Genomic DNA, 22,674 nt, shown 5'->3' with positions numbered 1-22,674 from the left:
AGCCAGACCATGTGGGCCTGGAGTATGTGAAGGGCTTTGGCCTGTGTTCTGAGTGAGATGGGGAGTTACAAGACAGTTTAGAGCAGAAGAGCATCATGGCATGACTTCTCCTTTAAAAGGATCACTGTGGCTCTTGTGCTGAGAGCAGAATTGGGAGGCCAAGGGCAAGGGAGGCACTAGGGAAGCAGAGGGAACTAGTGCAGCATTCTAGGCTGGAGGTGTCCATGGCTTCCACTGGTGTGAGCAGTGTAAATGGTGGGAAGTGGTTGGATTCTGGATACATTCTGAAGATGGACTTTGCAGCGTTTTCTAGTGGATTAATCTGGGGAATGAGAAAGAGGAGTCAGGGAGGACACCCCAAATTTTGGACCGTGCAAGTAGAAAGGTGGAGTTGCTGTCAGCAGAGATGGGGAAGAGTTTGGAAGGAGCAAATTTACAGGCATTTGGTTTAAGAGATGTTGGAGCTGAGATGTCTGTTAGAAATGCAAGTGAGATAGCAGGTAGGCAGTTGGACAAATGAGTCTGGAGGTTAGGAGAATTGTCTGAACTGGAGAAATGGATTTGGGAGGTGACACCATATTGGTGATATTTAAAGCTTTGAGAACAGATGAGGTCACCAAGGGAGTGATGGCTATAGGAGAGAAAGGAACAAGGACCGAACCCTGGACCCCCCATTGATAAGGGATCTGATCAAACTACACACCTGGGCCAGGTTGCACAGTTCTGGCTCTGTGTCTAGAAAGCATGGAGACCAAGAGGTCCCAAACTTTCCTGTGCACAGGAATGCCCTGGACATCTCGTTCAGGTTCTTGAAGAGAGCATGAAAGTCTGTATATGTAACATGGTTGGTTCTGATGCTGCTGATCTTCAGATCACACATTCAGTAGCAAGAATGTAGACCTGGATTCCCTCATGGCTGGGCATCAGCCTCACCTGTAGGGCTTGTTAAATAAGGGATTCCTTGGTCTTGAGCCTAATATTCTGTGATGGTGGGCCTGGGGAGAGGCCTGAGTAGTTTTTAAGAAGCTCCACAGCAATGCTAGTACTCAGCCGTCACCACTGGGGTCTTTCTAGTGACCAGCCCCGACCCTGAAGCTATCTAGGACTCCTCAGCCATTTTATTATCATATCAAAGTCCCTCTGACCACTCAGGAGATTCCAAGGGTTTCAGGAGCTCTATGCTGAGAACCAGGGAGAAACAATACTTTTTATTATACCACAGGCTACCCCCTGATCTTTGACCACAGATCTCTATAGCAGAAGGACTGTAGCAGTTAGAAGATGCTGGCACATTACTGTTTCCTATTCAGTCATTAAGATTAGTGCAGTCCGTCATTCAATTCATACCATTCAATGGTATGAATATGTTTCCCAGGACAAAACCATTTGGGTTTGCAGGCTTTCATTTGATCTTGTCAGGTTCCAGAAGCAGGAGTGGTCTCAGCAATATATGGCTTCACCCTTTCAGGTATCTGGATATTTGAGCTAAGAGACAGTATCATCTCTTGATCAGACCTGTTCTGAGATGTTAATGTAATATTGGATTTCCTTCATAACATAATCCATTTGTTCATTCCTTTACCCACAGCTACTATTTCTCTTTCTCTCCATTTATACCAAACTTCTCCACCTTTGGAAGGGACGTTAGGTTTGGCTGCTGTGCTGGTCTAGACTGCAGGCAGCAATACTAGTCTAGCAGTGCCTCCCCCTCAGTCCACTCCCATTCATAGAGGGGAGGGCCACAGAACTAGTGGGCTAACTGACCACTAGGCAATATAGCTGCATTTCCTCTCAGCCCCAATGTACCAGATGGGGTGAAGCCACAACCCTTCCCTCCAGGCCCTTAGGAATTCTGACATACAGGTTCAAAAGTATAGTTCCAGTTTTTTGCTTAGGAATCTTTCCTGTTTCTGGCACTTGTAGTTGCATCCCTCACCTGAGACCACTGCATCAGGTAGGAAGAAAGAAATTCGAGGTGAATATAGTCACACCAATGTCCTCCCCATTTTGGAAGAATTGTAGAGTCATACCAGCATCCTGTTCTACCCTCCCTCCCCAGATTCTCCAGGAGAAAGTAAGGAAACGCTCTAGTGGGGACACTCCTTTAGCCCCACTCATGTTGAGTGTGAGCACACACTTGTGAAGATGTGTAAGCCAGCCCTTTGTGCCTCTCTATCCCCCCACCCCATTTTGGACAATCAATGTTTCAGTTTCCCATTCCAATTCTCTATCAGACTATTACTCTGAGGAGGATATCTCTCTGTCCATTGTTGCACATTATGGGCTATCAAGTATGTCCTTTTTTCTGAAGAAATGTGACTCAGCAATCCAAATTGGTATAATATCTTCTGTTCTGGTTCTTTTATAGCACTCTGAGCATTTGCATCTACTACTGGGTAAGCAAAGCCCAATCCAGAGTCAATATCTACTCCTGTCAAGACCCATTTGTAGCTCTCCTGGGCCACCAGTGTCAGTCTGATTTGCCAGCTACGTTCAAGGCCTTCCCACCAGGGAATCTGCCAGACAGCCACTGTAGTCTCTGTCTATCTGCTTGGTAGACAGAGCAGTTCTTTTGGTATTTTGTGCCTCAGACGATGCAAGTGGAATATGTCTAGATTCAGCCCATCTCTGCATTGCTGAAGCCCCCCGAGTGTGCATTTATTTCATGGACCCAGGTAGCCACATCAAGGAGGACAACAGGTTATCCGCTCATTGATTTCAGTCTCCTCCCAACGCAGAAGGGGGTTCTTGTGATGGGTATCAACATGTCCTACTTTACACACCCCTCAAATTCCCATGTTGATTTCCATAGGACTGTGCCCCATATAGGCATTCCTTTAACAAAACAGGTTTCCATTGCCCTTTGCCTGACCCTATGGCCTGGCTGTCCATGAGTTTGTAAAAATCAAACTATAAGGGCTTTTATCATTGTTCAATTCTTCCATCACTGCTAGGAAAACTGCATGGAATTCAGCTCATCAAGCTGATCTGTTTTTACCTTCCTTGATCACAGAGGTGGCCTTCCAAACAAGATGCTGTCTGTTCACCTTGGAACTGCCATTCATATACCAAGAAGCTCTTTGTAGGTCAGTTAAGAGCTGTTTAGAGGACACTGTCCAAGTAATGATAGAATCGAGCAGCTCCTCATGCAGTTCCAAAGTCAGTCCTAGAGGAAAAGAGGCTCCCTGCTCATGTGTGTATCCTCCCTGTGTTCCCCAGGTAGCATGATCCTGTGTCAACTGTTTCCACTTTTTAATGGAACTCTTCTTGGCACTGTCCTCTCCATCAGAGTGTTTCTCCAACTTTATCCCGGACAACATGGGTATTTCAGTTTCAAGATTATTTTATGTCTTTCAGTCATAAGGGTAGTTTCAATTAACGTCTAATAGCATGTTATTAACTGCCGCACAAATGGAAATTCTCCAGTTCAAAGTCCCATTAGTCATCACTGGGAAGTGCTCAGGGGCTTTTGTCATAAGCTCCAGTGCCCACTCCACACAGGGCTATTGTACAGAGAGTGTCTGCACTGCACTCCAGTTTCTGTTCTACACTGTTTAGTTTCCACTGAGCATATCCAATTAATATTGCTTGAAGGGTGGATGTACATGCCTTCTGTCTTACAATACTAGGTAAGGAAAGTGTTTCCCAGTCCGACATAATATCCGTTCCCATGAAACATTCAGGTAAAGGGGACACAACATCTTCACTTAAAGCCTGTTTAAACGTTCCATTTTCATCAAAATTTTCACCCAAATCCTATCAACTCTTACGTTTCTATATTCTCTCAATCTAATTGTGGCTGGTGTCAGGGCTTCACCAATGGGTTTTGGTACCACAGAGCATGAGTCTCCTGTGTAAAGGAGTCCTGGAAACTTCTCCACCCCTGACCCTTTTACCCACTCTTCTGTACAAGGCTTTGGATCCCCAGCAAGGTGTCAAGCCAAACTACCTTGGCTCTTTAGTCAATCTTTACCTTGATTAATCTACCTGACTATTGCAGGTCAGAGTTCTCATTGTGATCTTTGCCTTCCTGTTTTTAAAATTCCTCTAAACTGGGATAAATGAGCCATGTTGTTTGGGGTCCTTTAATGTTGGGGGACCAGCAAGAGTCCCTTTGGTTCAACCAACCTTCATCCGTGCTATATTAAGACCTTTCTTTTAACCTCATTGATGTTTGTTTTATTCATTCCATAGTTTAATTATCATCTGTATTAGGGTTCTCCAGAGAAACAGAACCAATAGAATATATATGAACCAACAGGATATATATAATATGATATAAAGAGTTGGCTCATGGAATTATGAGAGCCGGGAAATCTCATGATCTACCATCATTATGCTGAAGATCAAAGAAAGCCAGTGGTATAATTCAGTTTGAGACTGAAGCCCTGAGAACAGGGGAGCTGATGGTGTAAATCTCAGTCTGAGGGCAGAAGACTGATGTTCCAGCTCCTGCAATCAGGCAGAAAAAGGGGTGAGTTCTTCATTCCTCCACTTTTTGTTCTATTCAGGCCCTCAATGGATTGGATGATGCCCACCCACACTGGGGAGGGAAATCTCCTTTAGTGAGCCCGCCAATTCAAGTACTAATCTCTTCTGGAAACACCCTCACAGACACAGGCAGAAAAAATGTTTAGCCAAATATCTGGGCACCCTATGATCCAGTCTAGTTGACATATAAAATTAACCATCACAAGTCCATGCCCTGTCAACCTGGCACTGCTATGCATCTTCTTAAACCATATTTAATCTCCAAACAATGATAATAACAAGGTCATTTCACTTAACACGATTCAAGTATCCTGCATACAACTGAAAATGCACTAACCTCTTCCCCAGAGGAGGAGGTAAGGTGCTTGAGTGATGTTTATTCTTCTTTTTGTAGGTAGTATAATGTAAAATTAACAGTACTTACATATTATAATGCCAATACATCTTATGTGACACGATAAGGGAAAAAGAGAGGAAAGAAAACAAAGATATTATACGTACACACACACACACATAACTTATTCATTATTCATAACAAAATAAGAAGGAAATCCTAATGACAATCACAGTCATTGTTTCTTTAACTGATCACATGGTCATAGTTGGTAATTGTAACTATCTTTTTCCACTATCCACTCTGTATTTCCTTTGCCTTCAGCAAGCACTTCAGCTGGCCACGGTTCTTTACCTGATGGGATGACCCAAACCTTCATTCCTGAAGAGTCTGGGTCATTAGTAGTCCTGCCTGGATTGGGTTGTTGTAATTTTCCATTGAACTTAATCACAGGGCATGGTAATACTAAATGATGCCCTAAGTGTTCTCCTGTGTTCCAGACATGCCCTTTCTTACCTCCATTGTGGAAACTAGTCCAATTTCCCCTTGGTAGTCAGGATCAATCACCTCATCTAGCACCATAACTCCCTTCTTTGCCTGTTGATTCAGAGGCACGAGGAGCCCAACATGGCCAGGTGGAAGTTTCAGCTTCCTGTTCAATGGTATCATTGTTGTGTTTCCTGGTGGAATCATTCCTCCTTCTGGAGCTAAGACTTCTAGGCCAGCAGAGCATAAAGTTGTGGGACTAGGAAGCAAAAACTTTGCTAGTAGGTCACTAGGGGTAATAGTGAGTGTTGCCACTCCCATTTCCACTCATTGGTTCCTGGACCTTTGAATCCTGGCTATGGGAGAAACAGCACCATATAGTAGATGCTGATTCAGAGGATATACAGCCATCTGGAGAACCTTGCCCAAGCCCTGCAAGGTATTGTGACCCAGCTGGTGGTATAACTGAGTGTTCAAAATGTCATTCCACCATTCTATCAAGCCAGTTGCTTAGGATGGTGGGGAATGTGGTAAGACCCTTGAATTCCGCGGGCACGGACCCCTTGCCACGCTTATTTTGCTGTGAAATGAGTTCCTTGATCAGAAGCAACGCTGTGTGGAATACCATGATGGTGGATCAGGCATTCTATAAATCCTCAGATGGTAGTTTTGGCAGAAGCATTGCATACAGAAAAGGTATATCTGTACGGAGAGTAACTGTGTATTCCAGTGAGGACAAAATGCTGCCCCTTCCATGATGGAAGCAGTTCAATGTTTTCAGCCTGCCACCAGGAATCTTGGTAACATCCCAGGGAATGGTGCCATATAAGGGACTCCGTGTTGGTGTCTGCTGCTTGCAGACTGGGCACTCAGCAGTGGCTGTAGCCAGGTCAGTGGAAGTCCATGTTGCTGACCCCATGCATAACTTCCATCCCTGCCACCATGGCCACTTTGTTCATGAGCCCATTGGATGATTATGAGGGTGGCTAGGGAAAGAAGTTGACAGGTATTCACAGAATGGGTCATCCTACCCACTTGATTATTAAAATCCTCTGCTGAGGTCACCCTTGGGTAAGCATTCACATGAAACACAAATATCTTCACATTATTTACCCATTCAGAGAGATCTATCTACATACCCCTGCCCCAAATTTCCTTGCCACCAATTTTTCAATCATGTTTGTTCCATGTCTCATCCAGGAAAACCATTGACTACAGCCCATAAGTTGGTATACAGCTGGATATCTGCCCATTTTTACTTCCAAGTAAAGTGAACAACCAGGTGACTGCTTGAAATTCTGCCCTGTGGGAGGATTTTCCTTCACCACTGTCCTTCAGGGTGTCCCAGAAAGTGGCTGTAGTGCTGTAGCTGTCCACTTTCAGGTAGTGTCTGCCTATTGTGCAGAACCATCTATAAACAAGGCCTGACAATTCTCTTCCTCTGTCAACTGATTGTAGAAGACTCCCCATCAAGCTATAGCTGCAGGCTGGGAGAGAGAAGGTAGTGTGGCAGGACTATAGAAGATAGTGGGGACCATGGGATTTGGACTACTTGTGCATTTAACTTACCTGTGCCCTCACCACCTGCTCGTGCCCAATTGTGTATATACCACTTCCATTTGATGATAGAATGCTACTGTGCATGCCTGGCTTTATGGCTTGGTGAATCAGATATCTAACACCCATTCCATGATGGTCAACTCAGGTTGCATAGTAAATTGGTGGCCCATGGTTCTGTGTTCAGTCTCTACTAAGGCACAATAGAAGACCAAGAGCTGTTTTTCAAAAGGAGAGTAGTTATTTGTAGAGGATGGCAGAGCTTAGCTCCAAGATCCTAAGGGGCTGCACTGTGCTTCACCTATAGGGCCGCCAAAGGCTCCAAACAGCATCTGTATCTGCTACTGACACTTAAGCACCACTGGATCTGCTGGCTCATGTGGCCCAAGCAGCAGAGCAGCTTGCACAGCAGCCTGGACCTGCTGCAGAGCCTTCTCTTGTTCTGGGCCCCACTCAAAACTAGCAGCTTTTCAGGGCACTCTGTAAGTGGGCCAGAATAATAGCCCAAATGAGAAATACTTTGCCTCCAAAATCCAAAGAGGCGCACTAGGCATTGTGCCTCCTTTTTGGTTTAGGAGGGACCAGATGCAACAACTTATCCTTCATCTTAGAAGGGATATCTTTTCTTTCCCAGCTTTATTGACATATAATCGACATATAACATTGTGTGAGTTTAAAGTGTACAATGTGATGATGTGATACATGTATATATTGTGAAATGATTACGGTAGGGTTAGTTAACACCTCCATCACCTGATAAATTACCTTTTATTTTTGGTATTGAGACCATTTAATTTACTCTCTTAGCAACTTTCAAGTATATAATACAGTATTGTTAACTACAGTCACCGTGCTGCACTTTAGATCCTCAGAAGTTATTCATCTTATAACTGGAAGTTTCTACCCTTTCACCAACACCTCCCCATTTCCTCCACCCCCCATCCCTTGGCAACCACCATTCTACTCTGTTTCTGAGTTTGGCTTTTTTATATTCCACATATAAGTGAGATCATACAGTAGTTGTCTTTTTCAGTCTGACATATTTCATTTAGCATAATGCCCTCAAGATCCATCCATGTTATTGCAAATGGCAGGATGTCCTTATTTCTCATGACTGAATAATATTCCATTGTATATATATACCACATCTTCTTTATCCATTCATCCATAGAGGGCCACTTAGGCTGTTTCCATATGTTGGCTATTGTGAATAATGCTGCAATGAACATGGGGGTGTAGATATCTCTTTGAGATCCTGATTTCATTTCCTTTGGATATATACCCAAAAGTGGGACTGCTGAGTCACATTGTAGTTCTATTTTTAACTTTTTGATGAATGTCTGTACTGTTTTATATAGTGACTGCACAATTTATAGTCTCATCAACAGTGCACATGGATTCTATTTTCTCCACATCCTCACCAAGACTTATCTCTTGTCTTTTTGATCATAGCCATTCTAACAGCTGTGTGGTGATATGTCATTGTGGTTTTGATCTGCATTTCCCTGATGATTAGTGATGTTGAGCATCTTTTCATGTACCTGTTGGCCATTTGTATGTCCTGTTTGGAAAAATGTCTATTCAGGTTCTCTGCCCATTTTCTAATCTGATTTTCTTTTGCTATTGAGTTGTATGAGTCCTCTCTAGATTTTGATATTAACCCTTTATCAGATAGATGTTTTGCAAATATTTTCTTTCCTTGTGTACATTGCCTTTTCATTTTATTGATTTTTTTTAAACTTTTTGTTTATTGCAGTAACATTGGTTTATAATATTGTATAAATTTCAGGTGTACATCATTATACTTCTATTTATGCATAGATTACATCATGTTCACCACCCAAATACTAATTACAACCCACCACCACACACATGTGCTGAATTATCCCTTTCGCCCTCCTCCCTCCCCCCATCCCCTCTGGTTACCACCAATCCAATCTCTGTCTCTATGTGTTTGTTTATTGTTGTTATTATCTACTACTTAATGAAGGAGATCTTACAGTATTTGACCTTCTCCCTCTGACTTATTTCACTTTGCATAATACCCTCAATGTCCATCAATGTTGTCACAAATGGCTGGATTTCATCGTTTCTTATGGCTGAGTAGTATTCCATTGTGTATATATACCACATCTTCTTTATCCATTCATCCCTTGATGGGCACTTAGGTGGCTTCCAAGTCTTGGCTATTGTGAATAACGCTGCAATGAACACAGGGGCGCATGTATCTTTGTGCATTGGTGTTTTCAAGTTATTTGGATAAATACCCAGCAGTGAAATAGCTGGATCGTATGGTAGTTCTATCCTTGATTTTTTGAGGAATCTCCATACTGTTTTCCATAGTGGCTGCACCAGTTTGCACTCCCACCAGCAGTGTATGAGAGTTCTCTTCTCTCCACATCCTCTCCAACACTTGTTGTTTCCTGTCTTGTTAATTATAGCCATTCTGACGGGCGTGAGGTGATATCTCATTGTAGTTTTGATTTGCATTTCCCTGATAGTTAGTGATTTTGAACATCTTTTCATGTGCCTGTTGGCCATCTGTATATCTTCTTTGGAGAAATGTCTGTTCAGGTCTTTTGCCCATTTTTTAATTGGGTTGTTAGTTTTTTGGTTGTTGAGATGCATGAGTTCTTTATATATTTTGGAGATTAAGCCCTTATCAGATGTATGGTTTGCAAATATCTTCTCCCAATTGTTAGGTTGTCTTTTCGTTTAGTTGATGGTTTCTTTTGCTGTGCAGAAGCTTTTTAGTTTGATGTAGTCCCATTTGTTTATTTTTTCTATTGTTTCTCTTGCCTGGTCAGACATGGTGCTTGAAAAGATGTTGCTAAGACCTATGTCGAAGAGCGTACTGCCTATGTTTTCTTCTAGAAGTTTCATAGTTTCAGGTCTTACATTCAAGTCTTTAATCCATTTGGAGTTAATTTTTGTGTATGGTGTAAGGTAAGGGTCTACTTTCATTTTTTTGCATGTGGCTGTCCAGTTTTCCCAACACCATTTGTTGAAGAGACTTTCTTTTCTCCATTGTATGTTCTTGGCTCCTTTGTCGAAGATTAGCTGTCCATAGATGTGTGGGTTTATTTCTGGGCTTTCGATTCTATTCCATTGATCTGTGTGTCTGTTTTTGTGCCAGTACCATGCTGTTTTGGTTACTATAGCTTTGTAGTATATTTTGAAATCAGGGAGTGTGATACCTCCAGCTTTGTTCTTTTTTCTCAGGATTCCTTTGGCTATTCGGAGTCTTTTGTTGTTCCATGTAAATTTTAGGATTCTTTGTTCTATTTCTGTGAAAAATGTTGTTGGAACTTTGATAGGGATTGCATTGAGTCTATAGATTGCTTTAGGAAGTATGGACATCTTAACTATGTTAACTCTTCCAATCCAAGAGCACGGAATATCTTTCCATTTCTTTGTGTCTTCTTCAATTTCTTTCAGCAATGTTTTATAGTTTTCTATGTACAGCTCTTTCACCTCTTTGGTTAAGTTTATTCCTAGGTATTTTATTCTTTTTGTTGCAATTGTAAATGGGATTGTATTCTTAATTTCTCTTTCTGCTGCTTCACTGCTAGTGTATAGAAATGCAACTGATTTTTGTATGTTGATTTTGTATCCTGCAACTTTACCGTATTCATTTATTACTTCTAAAAGTTTTCTGGTGGATTCTTTAGGGTTTTCTATATATAAAATCATGTCATCTGCAAATAGTGACAGTTTCACTTCTTCCTTTCCAATTTGGATCCCTTTTATTTCTCTTTATTGCCTGATTGCTCTGGCTAGGACTTCCAGTACTATGTTAAATAGGAGTGGTGACGGTGGGCATCCTTGTCTGGTTCCTGTTCTTAGAAGGATAGGTTTCAGTTTTTCACCATTGAGGATGATATTAACTGTGGGTTTGTCATATATGGGCTTTATTATGTTGAGGTACTTTCCTTCTATCCCAATTTTATTCAGAGTTTTTATCATAAATGGATGCTGTATCTTGTCAAATGCTTTCTCTGCATCTATTGAGATGATCATGTCATTTTTATTCTTCATTTTATTAATGTGGTGTATTACGTTGATTGATTTGTGAATGTTGAACCATCCCTGCATACCTGGAATAAATCCCACTTGATCATGGTGTATAATCTTTTTAACGTATTGCTGTATGCAATTTGCTAGTATTTTGTTCAGGATTTTTTCATCGATGTTCATCAGTGATATAGGCCTGTAATTTTCTTTTTTTGTGTTGTCCTTGTCTGGTTTTGGTATCAGTGTAATGTCGGCTTCGTAGAATGAGTTAGGGAGCTTCCCTCCCTCCTCAATTATTTGGAAGAGTTTGAGAAGGATAGGTGTTAAGTCTTCTTTGAATGTTTGGTAGAATTCACCAGGGAAGCCGTCCTGTCCTGGACTTTTATTTTTGGGGAGGTTTTTGATTACTGTTTCAATCTCCTTACTGTTGATTGGTCTATTCAAATTCTCTAGTTCTTCTTGATCCAGTTGTGGAAGGTTGTATGATTCTAAGAATTTATCCATTTCTTCCAGATTGTCGAATTGGTTGGCATATAGCTTTTCATAGTATTCTCTTATAATCTTTTGTATTTCTGTGGTGTCTGTTGTAATTTCTCCTCTTTCATTTCTGATTTTACTTATTTGTGCCCTCTCTCTTTTTTTCTTGGTGAGTCTAGCTAAAGGCTTTGTCAATTTTTTTGATCTTTTCCAAGAACCAGCTCTTGGTTTTATAATTTTTTTCTTTTTTATTTTAGTCTCTATTTCATTTATTTCTGCTCTGATTTTTATTATTTCCTTTCTTTTACTGATTTTGGGCTTTGTTTGTTCTTCTTTTTCCAGTTCCTTTAGGTGCATTGTTAGATTGTTTTTTTGAGATTTTTCTTGTTTGTTGAGATAGGCCTGTATTGCCATAAACTTCCCTCTTAGAACCACTTTTGCTGTATCCCATAAATTCTGGCATGTCGTATTTTCATTTTCATTTGTCTCCAGGTATTTTTTGATTTCTTCTTTGATTTCTTCATTGACCCAGTCGTTGTTCAGTAGCATTTTGTTTAATCTCCACGTATTTGTGGCTTTTCTGATTTTCTTCCTATAGTTGATTTCTAGTTTCATACCGTTGTGGTCAGAAAAGATGCTTGGTATTATTTCAGTCTTCTTAAATTTATGGAGACTTGTTTTGTGGCCTAACATGTGATCACTCCTGGAGAATGTTCCATGTGCATTTGAAAAGAACGTGTATTCTTCGGTTTTTGGATGGAATGCTCTGTGTATATCTACTAGGTCCATCTGTTCTAGTGTGTCATTTAAGGCAAATGTTTCCTTATTGATCTTCTGTTTGGATGATCTATCCATTGGTGTAAGTGGAGTGTTAAAGTCCCCTACTATTATTGTGTTACTGTCTATTTCTGTTTTTATGTCTGTTAATAATTGCTTTATTTATTTAGGTGCACCTACATTGGGTGCATAGATATTTACAAGTGTTATATCCTCTTGTTGGATTGTTCTCTTGATCATTATGAAATGCCCTTCTTTGTCTCTTTTTACAGTTTTTGTTTTAAAATCTATTTTGTCTGAGATGAGTACTGCTACCCCAGCTTTCTTTTCATTGCCATTTGCATGGAGTATCTTTTTCCATCCTTTCACTTTCAGTTTGTGAGTGTCTTTAGGTCTGAAGTGTGTCTCTTGTATGCAGCATATATATGGGTCTTGTTTTTTTATCCAGTCAGCCACCCTATGCCTTTTAATTGGAGCATTTAGTCCATTGATGTTTAAAGTAGCTATTGATAAGTATGTACTTACTGCCATTTTTTAACTTTTTTTTTTTTTTTTTTCCCTCAGTGTTTTAGTAGTCCTTCTCTGTTCCTTACTTCTTCTATACAGAATTGATGGTCACTTTAGTTTGACCTCTGTCTGAAAGCTGTACTCTTTAACTACCCTCCTCCTCCTTTTATGTTTTTGATATCATATCTAACCTCTTTTTGTGCATTTGTATCCATTACGTTCTAATCGTGGAAATAGATAATTTTTCCTATTTGTGGTCTTCTCTTTTCCCCTTAAATCAGTCCCTTTAACATTTCTTGTAACACTGGTTTCTTGGTGACAAACTCCTTTAATTTTTGCTTATCTGGGAAAATTTTGATCTCTCCTTCCATTTTTAATGATAACCTTGCTGGGTACAGTATTCTTGGCTGTAATTTTTTTCCTTTTAGCACTTTAAATATATCGTGCCATTCTCTTCTAGCCTGTAAGGTTTCTGCTGAGAAGTCAGCTGATAGCCTTATGGGTTTTCCTTGTATGTAACTTGACTTTCTCTTGCGGCTTTTAGGATTCTCTATCTTTAATTCTGGACATTTTGATTATGATGTGTCTTGGTGTGGGCCTCTTTGGGTTTATCTTGTTTGGGGCTCTCTGTGCCTCCTGTACCTGGATGTCTGTTTCCTTCCTTAGGTTAGGGAAGTTTTCATCTATTATTTCTTGAAATAGATTCTCTGCCCCCTTGTCTCGCTCTTCTCCTTCCGGGACACCTATAACACGGATGTTAGTGCGCTTGATGTTGTCCCAGAGGTCCCTTAGACTGTCCTCACTCTTTTTAATTCTTTTCTCTTTTACCTGTTCACCTTGGGTAATTTCTTCTAGTCTTTCTTCCAGCTCACTGATCCGTTCTTCTGTATCCTCTACTCTGCTTTTGAGTCCCTCCAATGAATTTTTCATTTCCAGTATTGTATTCTTCATTTCTGATTGGTTCTTTTTTATATCTTCCATTTCTTTGTTGACATTCTCACTGAGTTCATCTATTCTTCTCCCCAGATCAGTGAGCATCCTTAACACTCTTAGTTTGAACTCTCTGTCGGGTAGGTTGCTCATTTCTGTTTCACTTAGTTCCTTTTCTGGGGTTTTGTCCTGTTCCCTTACTTGGAATGTATTCTTTTGCCTCCTCATTTTGCCTCTTTCCCTGTGCTTGTGTCTACGTATTAGGTAGGTCAGCTACGTCTCCTGCTCTTGGATAGGTGACCTTATGTAAGTGATGCCTTAGGATGCTTCCAGTGTGCTTCCCTCAGTTCTCAATGTTCCAGGGGTGGCCCCTATGTGGGCTACGTGTGTCCTTCTATTGTGGCCTGTTAGCTCTCCCTATAGGCGCCCAGGGAGGCTGAGTTATGCTCCTGGCCAGCTGTTGTAATGCTCAGCTGCTTGTAGTTGTTGTGGGCCCTTCAGTCTCTTTATCAGATGTGGGGAGCCCCAGTACAGTTGGCTGTAAGTTCTAATACCACATTTGTGTTGCAGTATTTCTTTTAAGTGAGTAGGCCCCCAGTGTGGCAGGTTGTTAGGCTCAGGGCCTTACAATTGCTGTAAACCTCTAGCCTATTAGGTCTCTTGTCAGCTCTCTGGGGATTGCAGCTGGGTGGGGCTGCCCTCAGGCACAGGAGCACCCAATTGTTTCAGGCTTTGGAAGGTGGGGCAAACCTCCTATGTTGGTCTTTGAGAAGCACAAGTCTTCTGCAGCTGACAAGCCCTGTTGCCCACAGGTCCACACACACAGTCAACACAGTCCTGCCCCGTGTGAGCACCCCGACCTCCCCAAGCGGACCCAGTCTCTCCACGGCGGGAGCCCCACACTCTCCACCCGCTCCTTGTGCACACCCTGCCCCGCTCAAGTCAGCTCAGTTGCCAGGCTGCAGTGAATCCAGTCACCAATCTATGCAGGCCCACACGTTGCCTGAGGGCTTGTTGTTGGGTGGGGCCAGTCTCTAGGGTGGGCTGCCTGCCCTGGCTGAGCTGGATTAAATTGGTGCTCTAGCGGGTGGAGCAGACCCTGGGCTAGCAGGTCTCAGGGAGAACTCCAATGGCGTCTGTGTCAGCACGCTCACACCAGGCCACAACAATGGCCGCCGCCAATGTCCCAGTCCCTGGAGAGGTCTCACCCCTCACCGAGATGCACTCAGGGCCTATTAGGTGAGTCTCTTGTCACCGAAGCACTGTGTACCTTTCTTTCTGGTGATTTTAGGATGCTTTCTGGAACGGGTGAGTTTGTGCACGGGCCCTTTAAGAGCCAGTTTTAGTTTCTTTGTGAACCAGGTTTTCTGGGGGTGCTACCCAATGCTTTAGTAGCAGGCAAAGTCAGATATTATGCCGCTGGTGTCGATTGTGCTGGGTCCACAAAATGCCCACAGCGGGGGCGCTCCCCGGCTCAGGGCCCCGCGCCTCCAGGTAGGGTGCGTACCTGTGAGCTGCTCCCGGTGGCCGTGACGCTGGCGGCTTGTGAAGGCGGCGTTTTTCCTCTCCAGAAGGGAGTCTCTGCCTCTTCCACCTCAGTTAGGATTGTCCGTTGTTGCAGGAGATCCTCTTATCCAGTTTTCAGTTCTGTCTCAGGGGTAATTTTTCCACGAGTAGTTGTAAATTGGCTGTGTCCACGGGAGGAGGTGAGTTCAGAGTCTGCCTATGCCGCCATCTTGACTCCGCCCCAAATCACTTCTTTTACAGATTAGATCCCTGATGTTCAGGGTTTTCGAGATTGTTACCCAGTGTAGTTAATGAACAAAAAGGAACCTGGTTTCTATGAGAACCTCTATCTGGTGTTTTCAGGCACAATTCCTCCTGCAACGGAGTGAAAAGGGGCTCGTTCTGCTTGCCGCAATCCAGCGCCAATCAATTGCAAACAAGGCAGTGGTAGAGAAAGGAAAATTTATACAATTAGCTAGCATAATCAGAAGACGGTGGACTAGTGTCTTACAAAACCCTCTTAAAATCATACAGAATCTTTAGGCAGTTGTATAGGGGAAATGGGCAGTGAAGGAGGGGGTTTAGGGATGTTGATCTTCTGGTGTGAGGAACTTCAAGGCGCCTCATTATCTCTTTCTTCTGTCATTTGTGATGGGTACCAACACAGAGTTTTTCTTTCTGGAGGTCATCATGTTCTCGCGGAACTCAGAGTTATCCTTATCACAGCTGGGAGATATAGGTAAGCACGAATCATGGAACTAGCAGACCATGTATTTTGCAAAACTGAGAGGTGCCTAATCATCTACGCTACGTGCAGGCTAGAGTGCATTCTCAGAGACTAGCGAGTCGGGATCACAGTTACAATATTGCTTCCTTTCCCTAAGATGGCTTCCCTCATGCTAACTTAACGTTTAGCTGTTACACTCCAGGTTTAAAGAGAAAATCCCTGTCCCTCCACTTCCACTCCCAGGGCGAGCTCACTCTCTGGTATCAAGTTCCCTGGGGGTGAGTTTTCTTTTAGAAGAGTCCAGAGGGAAGAGCTAAGGGGTGGCAGGTAGGGAGTCCATTTCTGGGAGAGTGACTCCAGTGAGAGGAGAAAAAGGGGCTGATCCCAGCCAGGGGGGTTCCTTCCCTGGTTTCCTCAGACAGCCCCTGGGCCAGGACTCAGGGAGACAGTGTGACAAAGAGCTCTGGGTGCAGGGGGAGAAGAGTCAGGACAGAGTTCCAGGTCCCCGGACATGGCTCTCAGGGTCTCATGCGGGGAAGTTCGGTGTTGGGGAGTCTCCACCTCCCTAAGTTTCACTTCTCCCTCTCTCCACCTGTCAGGTCCTCCAGCCTGGAGATTCAGGACGCAGCCCCAGTTCTCACCCTTTGCGTGTCCGGTTTCTAGAGACGCCAATCAGCGTCGCCGCACTTCCGGCTTCCGCATTCCAGACCCGCCAGGACTCAGATTCTCCCCAGATCCCGAGGATGCGGGTCACGGCGCCCCGAACCCTCCTCTTGCTGCTCTCGGGGGCCCTGGCCCTGACCGAGACCTGGGCGGGTGAGCGCGGGATCGGGAGGGAAAACGGCCTCTGCGGGGGGCGGAGGCGCAGGACCCTGGGGGAAGGCGCGTCTCCGCGGCCACCTGCCCAGACCCCCTCCCCCTCCTCGGCCCCGCCCCGACCCCTCCCTCCTCCCGCCCCCTCCTCCTCCCACCCCAAGTCCCCGCACTTGTCCGTCCGCCGCCCCTTTTCCGTCTCACGACCCGTCCCCCCTGGGCCCCGTCAACCTTGGACCAGGAACTCGCGCCGGGAGGAGGGTCGGGCCGGGTCTCAGCCCCTCCCCGCCCCCAGGCTCCCACTCCCTGAGGTATTTCTACACCGCCTTGTCCCGGCCCGGCCGCCGCGAGCCCCTGCACATCGCCGTCGGCTACGTGGACGACACGCAGTTCGTGCGGTTCGACAGCGACGCCGCGAGTCCGAGGACGGAGCCGCGGGCGCCGTGGGTGGAGCAGGAGGGGCCGCAGTATTGGGAAGAAGAGACGCGGATCTACAAGGAGCACGCACGGATTTTCGGAGTGGAACTTAACACCCTGCGCGACTATTACAACCAGAGCGAGGCCGGTGAGCGACGCGGGCCCGGGTCCACCTCACGACCCCCCACTCCCACGGACGGGCCGGGGTCTCCCCGAGTCTCCGGGTCCGGGATTCACCCGCGAGGCTGCGGGACCCGCGCGGCTTCTGGAGCCGGGAAGAGATGGCAGGGACCTTTCCGCGGTGTCTATTTTAGTTGAGGTTTATTCACTGCGGGGCGAGGGCGGGGCTGACCGCGGGGCGGGGTCAGGGTCTCACACCATCCAGGTGGTGCTTGGCTGCGACGTGGGGCCAGACGGGCGCGTCCTGCGCGGTTACGGGCAGTCCGCCTACAACGGCGCGGATTACCTCGCCCTGAACGAGGACCTGCGCTCCTGGACCGCGGCACACACGGTGGCTCAGATCACCCGGCGCAAGTTGGAGGCGGCCGGTGCAGCGGAGCGCTACAGGAACCTCCTGGAGGGCACGTGCGTGGAGTGGCTCCACAGATACCTGGAGAACGGGAAGGAGACGCTGCAGCGCACAGGTACGAGGCTCCGCGGAGTTTCCTGATCTCTTCTCGGGCTGGGGCTGGCATCCCACAGAGAAGGGAGGAAAATGGGATCAACATCTGAATATCCCCAGCCCTTGGGTGAGGGGTGAGACTGAGTCCGCCAGGGATTTCAGATCTGGTACCAGAGAATGACTCCCCCAGAGTACCCGCCTTTCTCTCAGGGACATTAAGGTGTCGAGTCCCTCCAGGGATGGAGGGGGAAGCCAACCTTGAAATAACCAACAAGCTGTTCCCTTTCACTCTGGCAGCAGCTCGGGGACTTGGCCTCTCAGGCCTTGTTCATCGGCTCCACGCCCTATGTGTTTGAGGTCTGATCAGGTTTTCTGAGTCATTTCGCCTCCATCCAGGTCAGGACAGAAATCCCTTTACTCCCACTGAGAGACCTGCCTCCTACTCTGGACCGTCTCACCCTGATTCCAGAAATTTCCAAGGAGTGGAGATTATTTCCAGTCTCTGTGTCCAAGCTGTTATCTGGGTGTTATGCTCCCTTCTGCCACCCCAGTTGTCCTGTCCATTCTTAGGATGGTCACATGAGCGCTGCCTCAGTGCCCAAATGGATGCCAAGTTCCTGAATTTTCTGACCCTTCTCCTCAGACCCCCCAAAGACTTATGTGACCCACCACCCCATCTCTGACCATGAGGTCACCCTGAGGTGCTGGGCCCTGGGCTTCTACCCTGCGGAGATCACCCTGACCTGGCAGCAGGACCGGGAGGACCTGACCCAGGACATGGAGCTTGTGGAGACCAGGCCTGTGGGGGACGGGACCTTCCAGAAGTGGGCAGCTGTGGTGGTGCCTTCTGGAGAGGAACAGAGATACATGTGCCATGTGCAGCATGAGGGGCTGCCTGAGCCCCTCACCCTGAGATGGGGTAAGGAGGGAGACATGGGCTCAGAGTCTCTTCACGGGGAAATCGGGAGGCTTTCTGCAGACTTTCAGCAGGGTCAGGGCTGAGGCCAGGGGTCAAGGCCTTCATCTTCCCTTCACTCCCCAGAGCCGCCTCTTGAGTCCACCATCCCCTTTGTGGGCATCGTTTCTGGCCTGGTTCTCTTTGTGGTCACTGGAGCTGTGGTGGCTGGAGTTGTGATCTGGAGGAAGAAGCGCTCAGGTAGGGAAGGATTGTGGTCTGAGTTTTCTTGTCCCACTGGGGAGTTTGAAGCCCAGGGAGAAGTTTGCCCTCCCTGGTTAGTGGGAAGTCCCATCCACAGGCACATGTGCTTTCCTGGGACCCTGTTTGCTAACACTTACTCTTTAGTAAAGCACATATGAGAATGAAGGACAAATTTATCACCCTGATGAGTCTGGCAATGGGGACCTGATTCCCAGCAGTTACAGGACAGAGAGGAAAGTGACCCCTTCTGAGGAAGGGGAAGTCACAGGTCACAGGTCACGAGGGTGGTTCCTCCAGTCCCCTCACATGTACTTTCCTCATGTTTCCTGATCCTGCCCTGGGTCTGTAATCACAGTTCTTGAAACTTCTCTGGGGTCCAGGACTAGGGGGTTCCTTTAGGACCTCATGGCCCTTGCTTTCTCCCTGGCTTCTCACAGGGTGTTTTCTTCCCACAGGTGGCAAAGGAGGGAGCTACACTCAGGCTGCAAGTAAGTATGGAGTGAGTGTGGTCCCTGAGACTCTTGTGATAGTGTAGACAGGAGCCCATGGGTGGAGCTCACCCACCCCATAGTTCCTCCTGTAGTCCCATCTCCTGTGGGCTCTGACCATATCCTGTTTTGTTCCACCCCAGGCAGTGACAGTGCCCAGGGCTCTGATGTGTCTCTCACAGCAGGTGAGACCCTGGAGGCCTGAATTGGGGAGGGGTTGGGGCAGAGGGGACAGGGCTAGGTTTTGGGGATTCTTTGATTGATCAGGACATTTAAAGCATGCAGTGGGCTGTTCAGAATGTCACTAATTACAGCGAGTGACTTAAATTTGTTCATAATTATTTTCTTCTATAGCGTGAGATGGCTGCCTTGTGGGGAACTGAGTGATGCAAAATTTGTTCATCCCACCCCGATTGTGACTTCAGGAATCTCTGACTTCTGTTTCTGCAAAGGGCATCTGAGTGTGTCTACGTTCCTATTAGCATAATGAGAGGAAGTGGAGAGACCGATCTCCCTTGTGACCCCCTCCCCACACTGACCTGTGTTCTCTTTCCTGATCGACTTTCCTGTTCTAGCAGAGACGTGGCTGGGCCATCTCCATCCCTGTCTTACTTTCGTGTTGCACTGAGCTATAACTTTTTACTTCCTTATTGAAAGTAAGAATCTAGATATGAACTTGTTTTTTCAAATTCTTGCTGTGAGGGATTGGTGGATTAATTAAAGGAGAAGATTCCTAAAATTTGAGAGGGGAAATAAATGGAAGCACTGAGAACCTTCCAGAATCTGCATGTTTGCTGTGCTCAGTCTGTTGCAGGTGGAGAGAGGAGAAGGCTGTGAGGAGCTGACTGTGGATGGGGCCTGTGTCTAGTCAGTGCTCAGTGCATCGTGGGCTTTGACATGGTCACTCCTAGGCTAGATCATCTCTCTCCTTCTTTGTCCTTGTCCCTTCAGTAGAACCTTGTCCCACCAGGACCTGTGTTCACAAGGACTCGGACATCACTTGGGCCTTATGTCTCCAGGTCCGTGGGCAGTGGGGGCTTCATGTGGGTGGGACAGCCTAGGCTCAGGCCTGGGTCTGGCTCTTAGCTCCTCTTTTGGATATTTGTTCTTTCTTTGTTTCTGTAGAGGATTGTGCCTGTTCTTGTTCTCGTGTATGAGTTCTGGTCTCATTCTCCTCTGAGTTTCTCCCATCTCTGACAGCACAGGAGACATTTGGCATGTCATTGTCCCCACAAGGCCAGGAGGCCCTGCACACAGGCACCTGTGGTGTCCAGAGATGAATTTTCAGACTCGTCCAGCTCTGCCCTCCTTCTAGGGCTTGATTGTCATTTCCACCTTTTCCCACCTTTTCAAAGGAGCCAGATTCTGGAATTAGCAGAGAGGAGGGATCCCATGGTTTCTCATCCTAGATGAGTTCCTGTTGGAATTCTTCTGCTCTGCAGCCTGCCCTCTATCCTGGCCCTTAGCTCTAGTCATCTGAGTGCTGGCTCCAATCTGAACTCATGGTGTATAAAGCAGCATCTACTTTAGATTTATGTTTGGTTGGAAAATAGGACTCATAAGTTAAGGATCGTTGTTTGAGACAAATGTAATTGTGTGCTGTGGTGTGCAGGAGGGTTGGTGTGGGAAGGAGAGATGGAGAGAGGAGGAGGGGAGAGGAGGGGAGAAAAGTACAGGTGGCATTGATGTCAGGATGAGTGGACATTGTGCTGTAACTGCCCCAAAACAGCTGTGGTCTGAGGTTACATTATTAAAGATACTGTATCTAGAAAAGAGAGGTACTCTACACTGAACATTTGTTCAACTGATATTGGTTGTGGGCCGGATGTATAACATACTATTTTTGCATCTGGGAAACATCATTGAAGTAAAAACAGAATTCCTGGTCTTGTGGAACATATGTTCTAGTGGAAAGAACAGATTATATACTACAAGCATAGTAAATAAAGAAAATGTTTATGTTAGGAGGTGGTAAGTGCTATGGAAAAAATGGAGTGGGGAAGGTGATCCAGAGGGTGGGGGTGGAGACAGGGAAGATGGCTCTTCTAATTTGGGTGGTCCTGTGCGCCTCACTGGGAAGGTGACCTTTGAGGAAAGATGTGAAGGACATGAGGAAATATCCACGGGGATGTCTGGGGGAAGTTCTTTCCAGGCAGGGGAACCTCCAGTGCAAATGCACTAGGGCAGGAGTGTGTCCTGGGAAGAGCGAGGGGTCCAGTATAGCTGGAGTAGAGAGCAATCAAGATGAGATAGAGGTGTGGCCAGACTGTGTAGGCCTGGAGGATGTGAAGGGCTTTGGCCTTTCCTCTGAGTGAGACAAGACAGAGCAGGAGAGGGACATGATATGACGTCTCCTTTAAAAGGATCACTGTGGCTGCCGTGCTGAGAGCAGAATTGGCAAGCAAAGGGCGAGGGAGGCAATACGGAAGCAGAGCGACTAGTGCAGTGTTCCAGGCTGGAGGTGTCCATGGCTTCCACTGGTGTGAGCGGTGGAAATACTGGGAGGTGACTGGATTCTGGACACGTTCCGAAGATGGACTTTGCAGCATTTCCTAATGGATTAATCTGGGGAATGAGAAAGAGGAGTCAAAGAGGACACCCAGAACTTTGGACTGTGGGAGTAGAAAGATGGAGTTGCTGTCAGCAGAGATGAAGACTCTGGAAGGAGCACATTTACAGGCATTTAGTTTAAGAGATGTTGAATCTGAGATGGCTATTAGAAATGCAAGTGAGATAGGAGACCGGCAGTTGGACAGATGCATCTGGAGGTTAGGAGAAATGTCTGGGCTGGAGAAATAGATTTGGGAGGTGATACCATATAGATGATATTTAAAGCCTTGAGAACAGATGAAGTCACCAAGGGAGTGATGGCTATAGGAGAGAAAGGAACAAGGACCGAACCCTGGACCCCCCAGTGCTAAGGTATGTGATCAAACTACACGCCCGTGGCAGACTGCATAGTTCTGGCTCTGTGTTTAGAAGGCATGGTGACCAGGGAGTCCCAAACTTTCCCTTGCACAGGAATCCCCTGGACATCTCATTAAGATTCTTGACTAGAGCATGAAAGTCTATGTGTAGAACAAGGTTGGTGCTGATGCTGCTGGTCTTCAGATCACACATTTAGTAGCAAGAATGTAGACCTGGATTCCCTCATGGCTGGGCATCAGTCTCACCTGTAGGGCCTGTTAAAAAGCGGTCTTGTGCCTAATACTCTGAGATGGTGGGTCTGGGAGAGGCCTGAGTATTTTGTAAGAAGCCCCACAGCAATGCGGGTGCTCAGCCCTCATCACTGGGGTCTTTCTGATGACCAGCCCCCATCCTCAGCCATTTTATTAGCGTACCAAAGTACTTCTTACCACTCAGGGGATT

At 45.9% G+C, this 22,674-nt stretch overlaps 1 protein-coding gene across 2 annotated transcripts; it reads left to right on the top strand.

Annotated features, from left to right (window-relative positions):
• Positions 1-16,488: 16,488 nt before the first annotated feature.
• Positions 16,489-20,091, top strand: LOC101391481 (patr class I histocompatibility antigen, A-2 alpha chain-like). 2 transcript variants are annotated; one of them, XM_087438389.1, is made up of 8 exons: positions 16,490-16,622; positions 16,915-17,184; positions 17,405-17,680; positions 18,302-18,577; positions 18,701-18,814; positions 19,273-19,305; positions 19,449-19,490; positions 19,660-20,091. In XM_087438389.1, exons 1-8 carry the CDS (start codon positions 16,550-16,552, stop codon positions 19,662-19,664), a joined length of 1,089 nt encoding a protein of 362 aa, XP_087294515.1. In that variant the 5' UTR covers positions 16,490-16,549; the 3' UTR covers positions 19,665-20,091. The 2 variants fall into 2 exon arrangements, with proteins under 2 accessions (XP_087294516.1, XP_087294515.1); XM_087438390.1 differs by lacking the exon at positions 19,449-19,490 and having other exon boundaries at positions 16,489-16,622.
• Positions 20,092-22,674: the final 2,583 nt, after the last annotated feature.

This window comes from Ceratotherium simum, chromosome 13 (assembly GCF_057802395.1).
Source record: "Ceratotherium simum simum isolate JZ-2026a chromosome 13, ASM5780239v1, whole genome shotgun sequence".
NCBI classification, from domain to species: domain Eukaryota; kingdom Metazoa; phylum Chordata; class Mammalia; order Perissodactyla; family Rhinocerotidae; genus Ceratotherium; species Ceratotherium simum.
Note: the sequence above shows the minus strand (reverse complement) of the source record. Positions and strands in the feature narration are given on the sequence as shown.

Excerpts from the sequence above, each read along its gene's own strand:
- LOC101391481 (XM_087438389.1), top strand. The coding sequence starts at position 16,550 with ATGCGGGTCACGGCGCCCCGAACCCTCCTCTTGCTGCTCTCGGGGGCC. Across the intron at positions 18,578-18,700 it reads GCCCCTCACCCTGAGATGGG|AGCCGCCTCTTGAGTCCACC; the intron begins GTAAGGAGGGAG and ends TTCACTCCCCAG. Across the intron at positions 18,815-19,272 it reads CTGGAGGAAGAAGCGCTCAG|GTGGCAAAGGAGGGAGCTAC; the intron begins GTAGGGAAGGAT and ends TTCTTCCCACAG.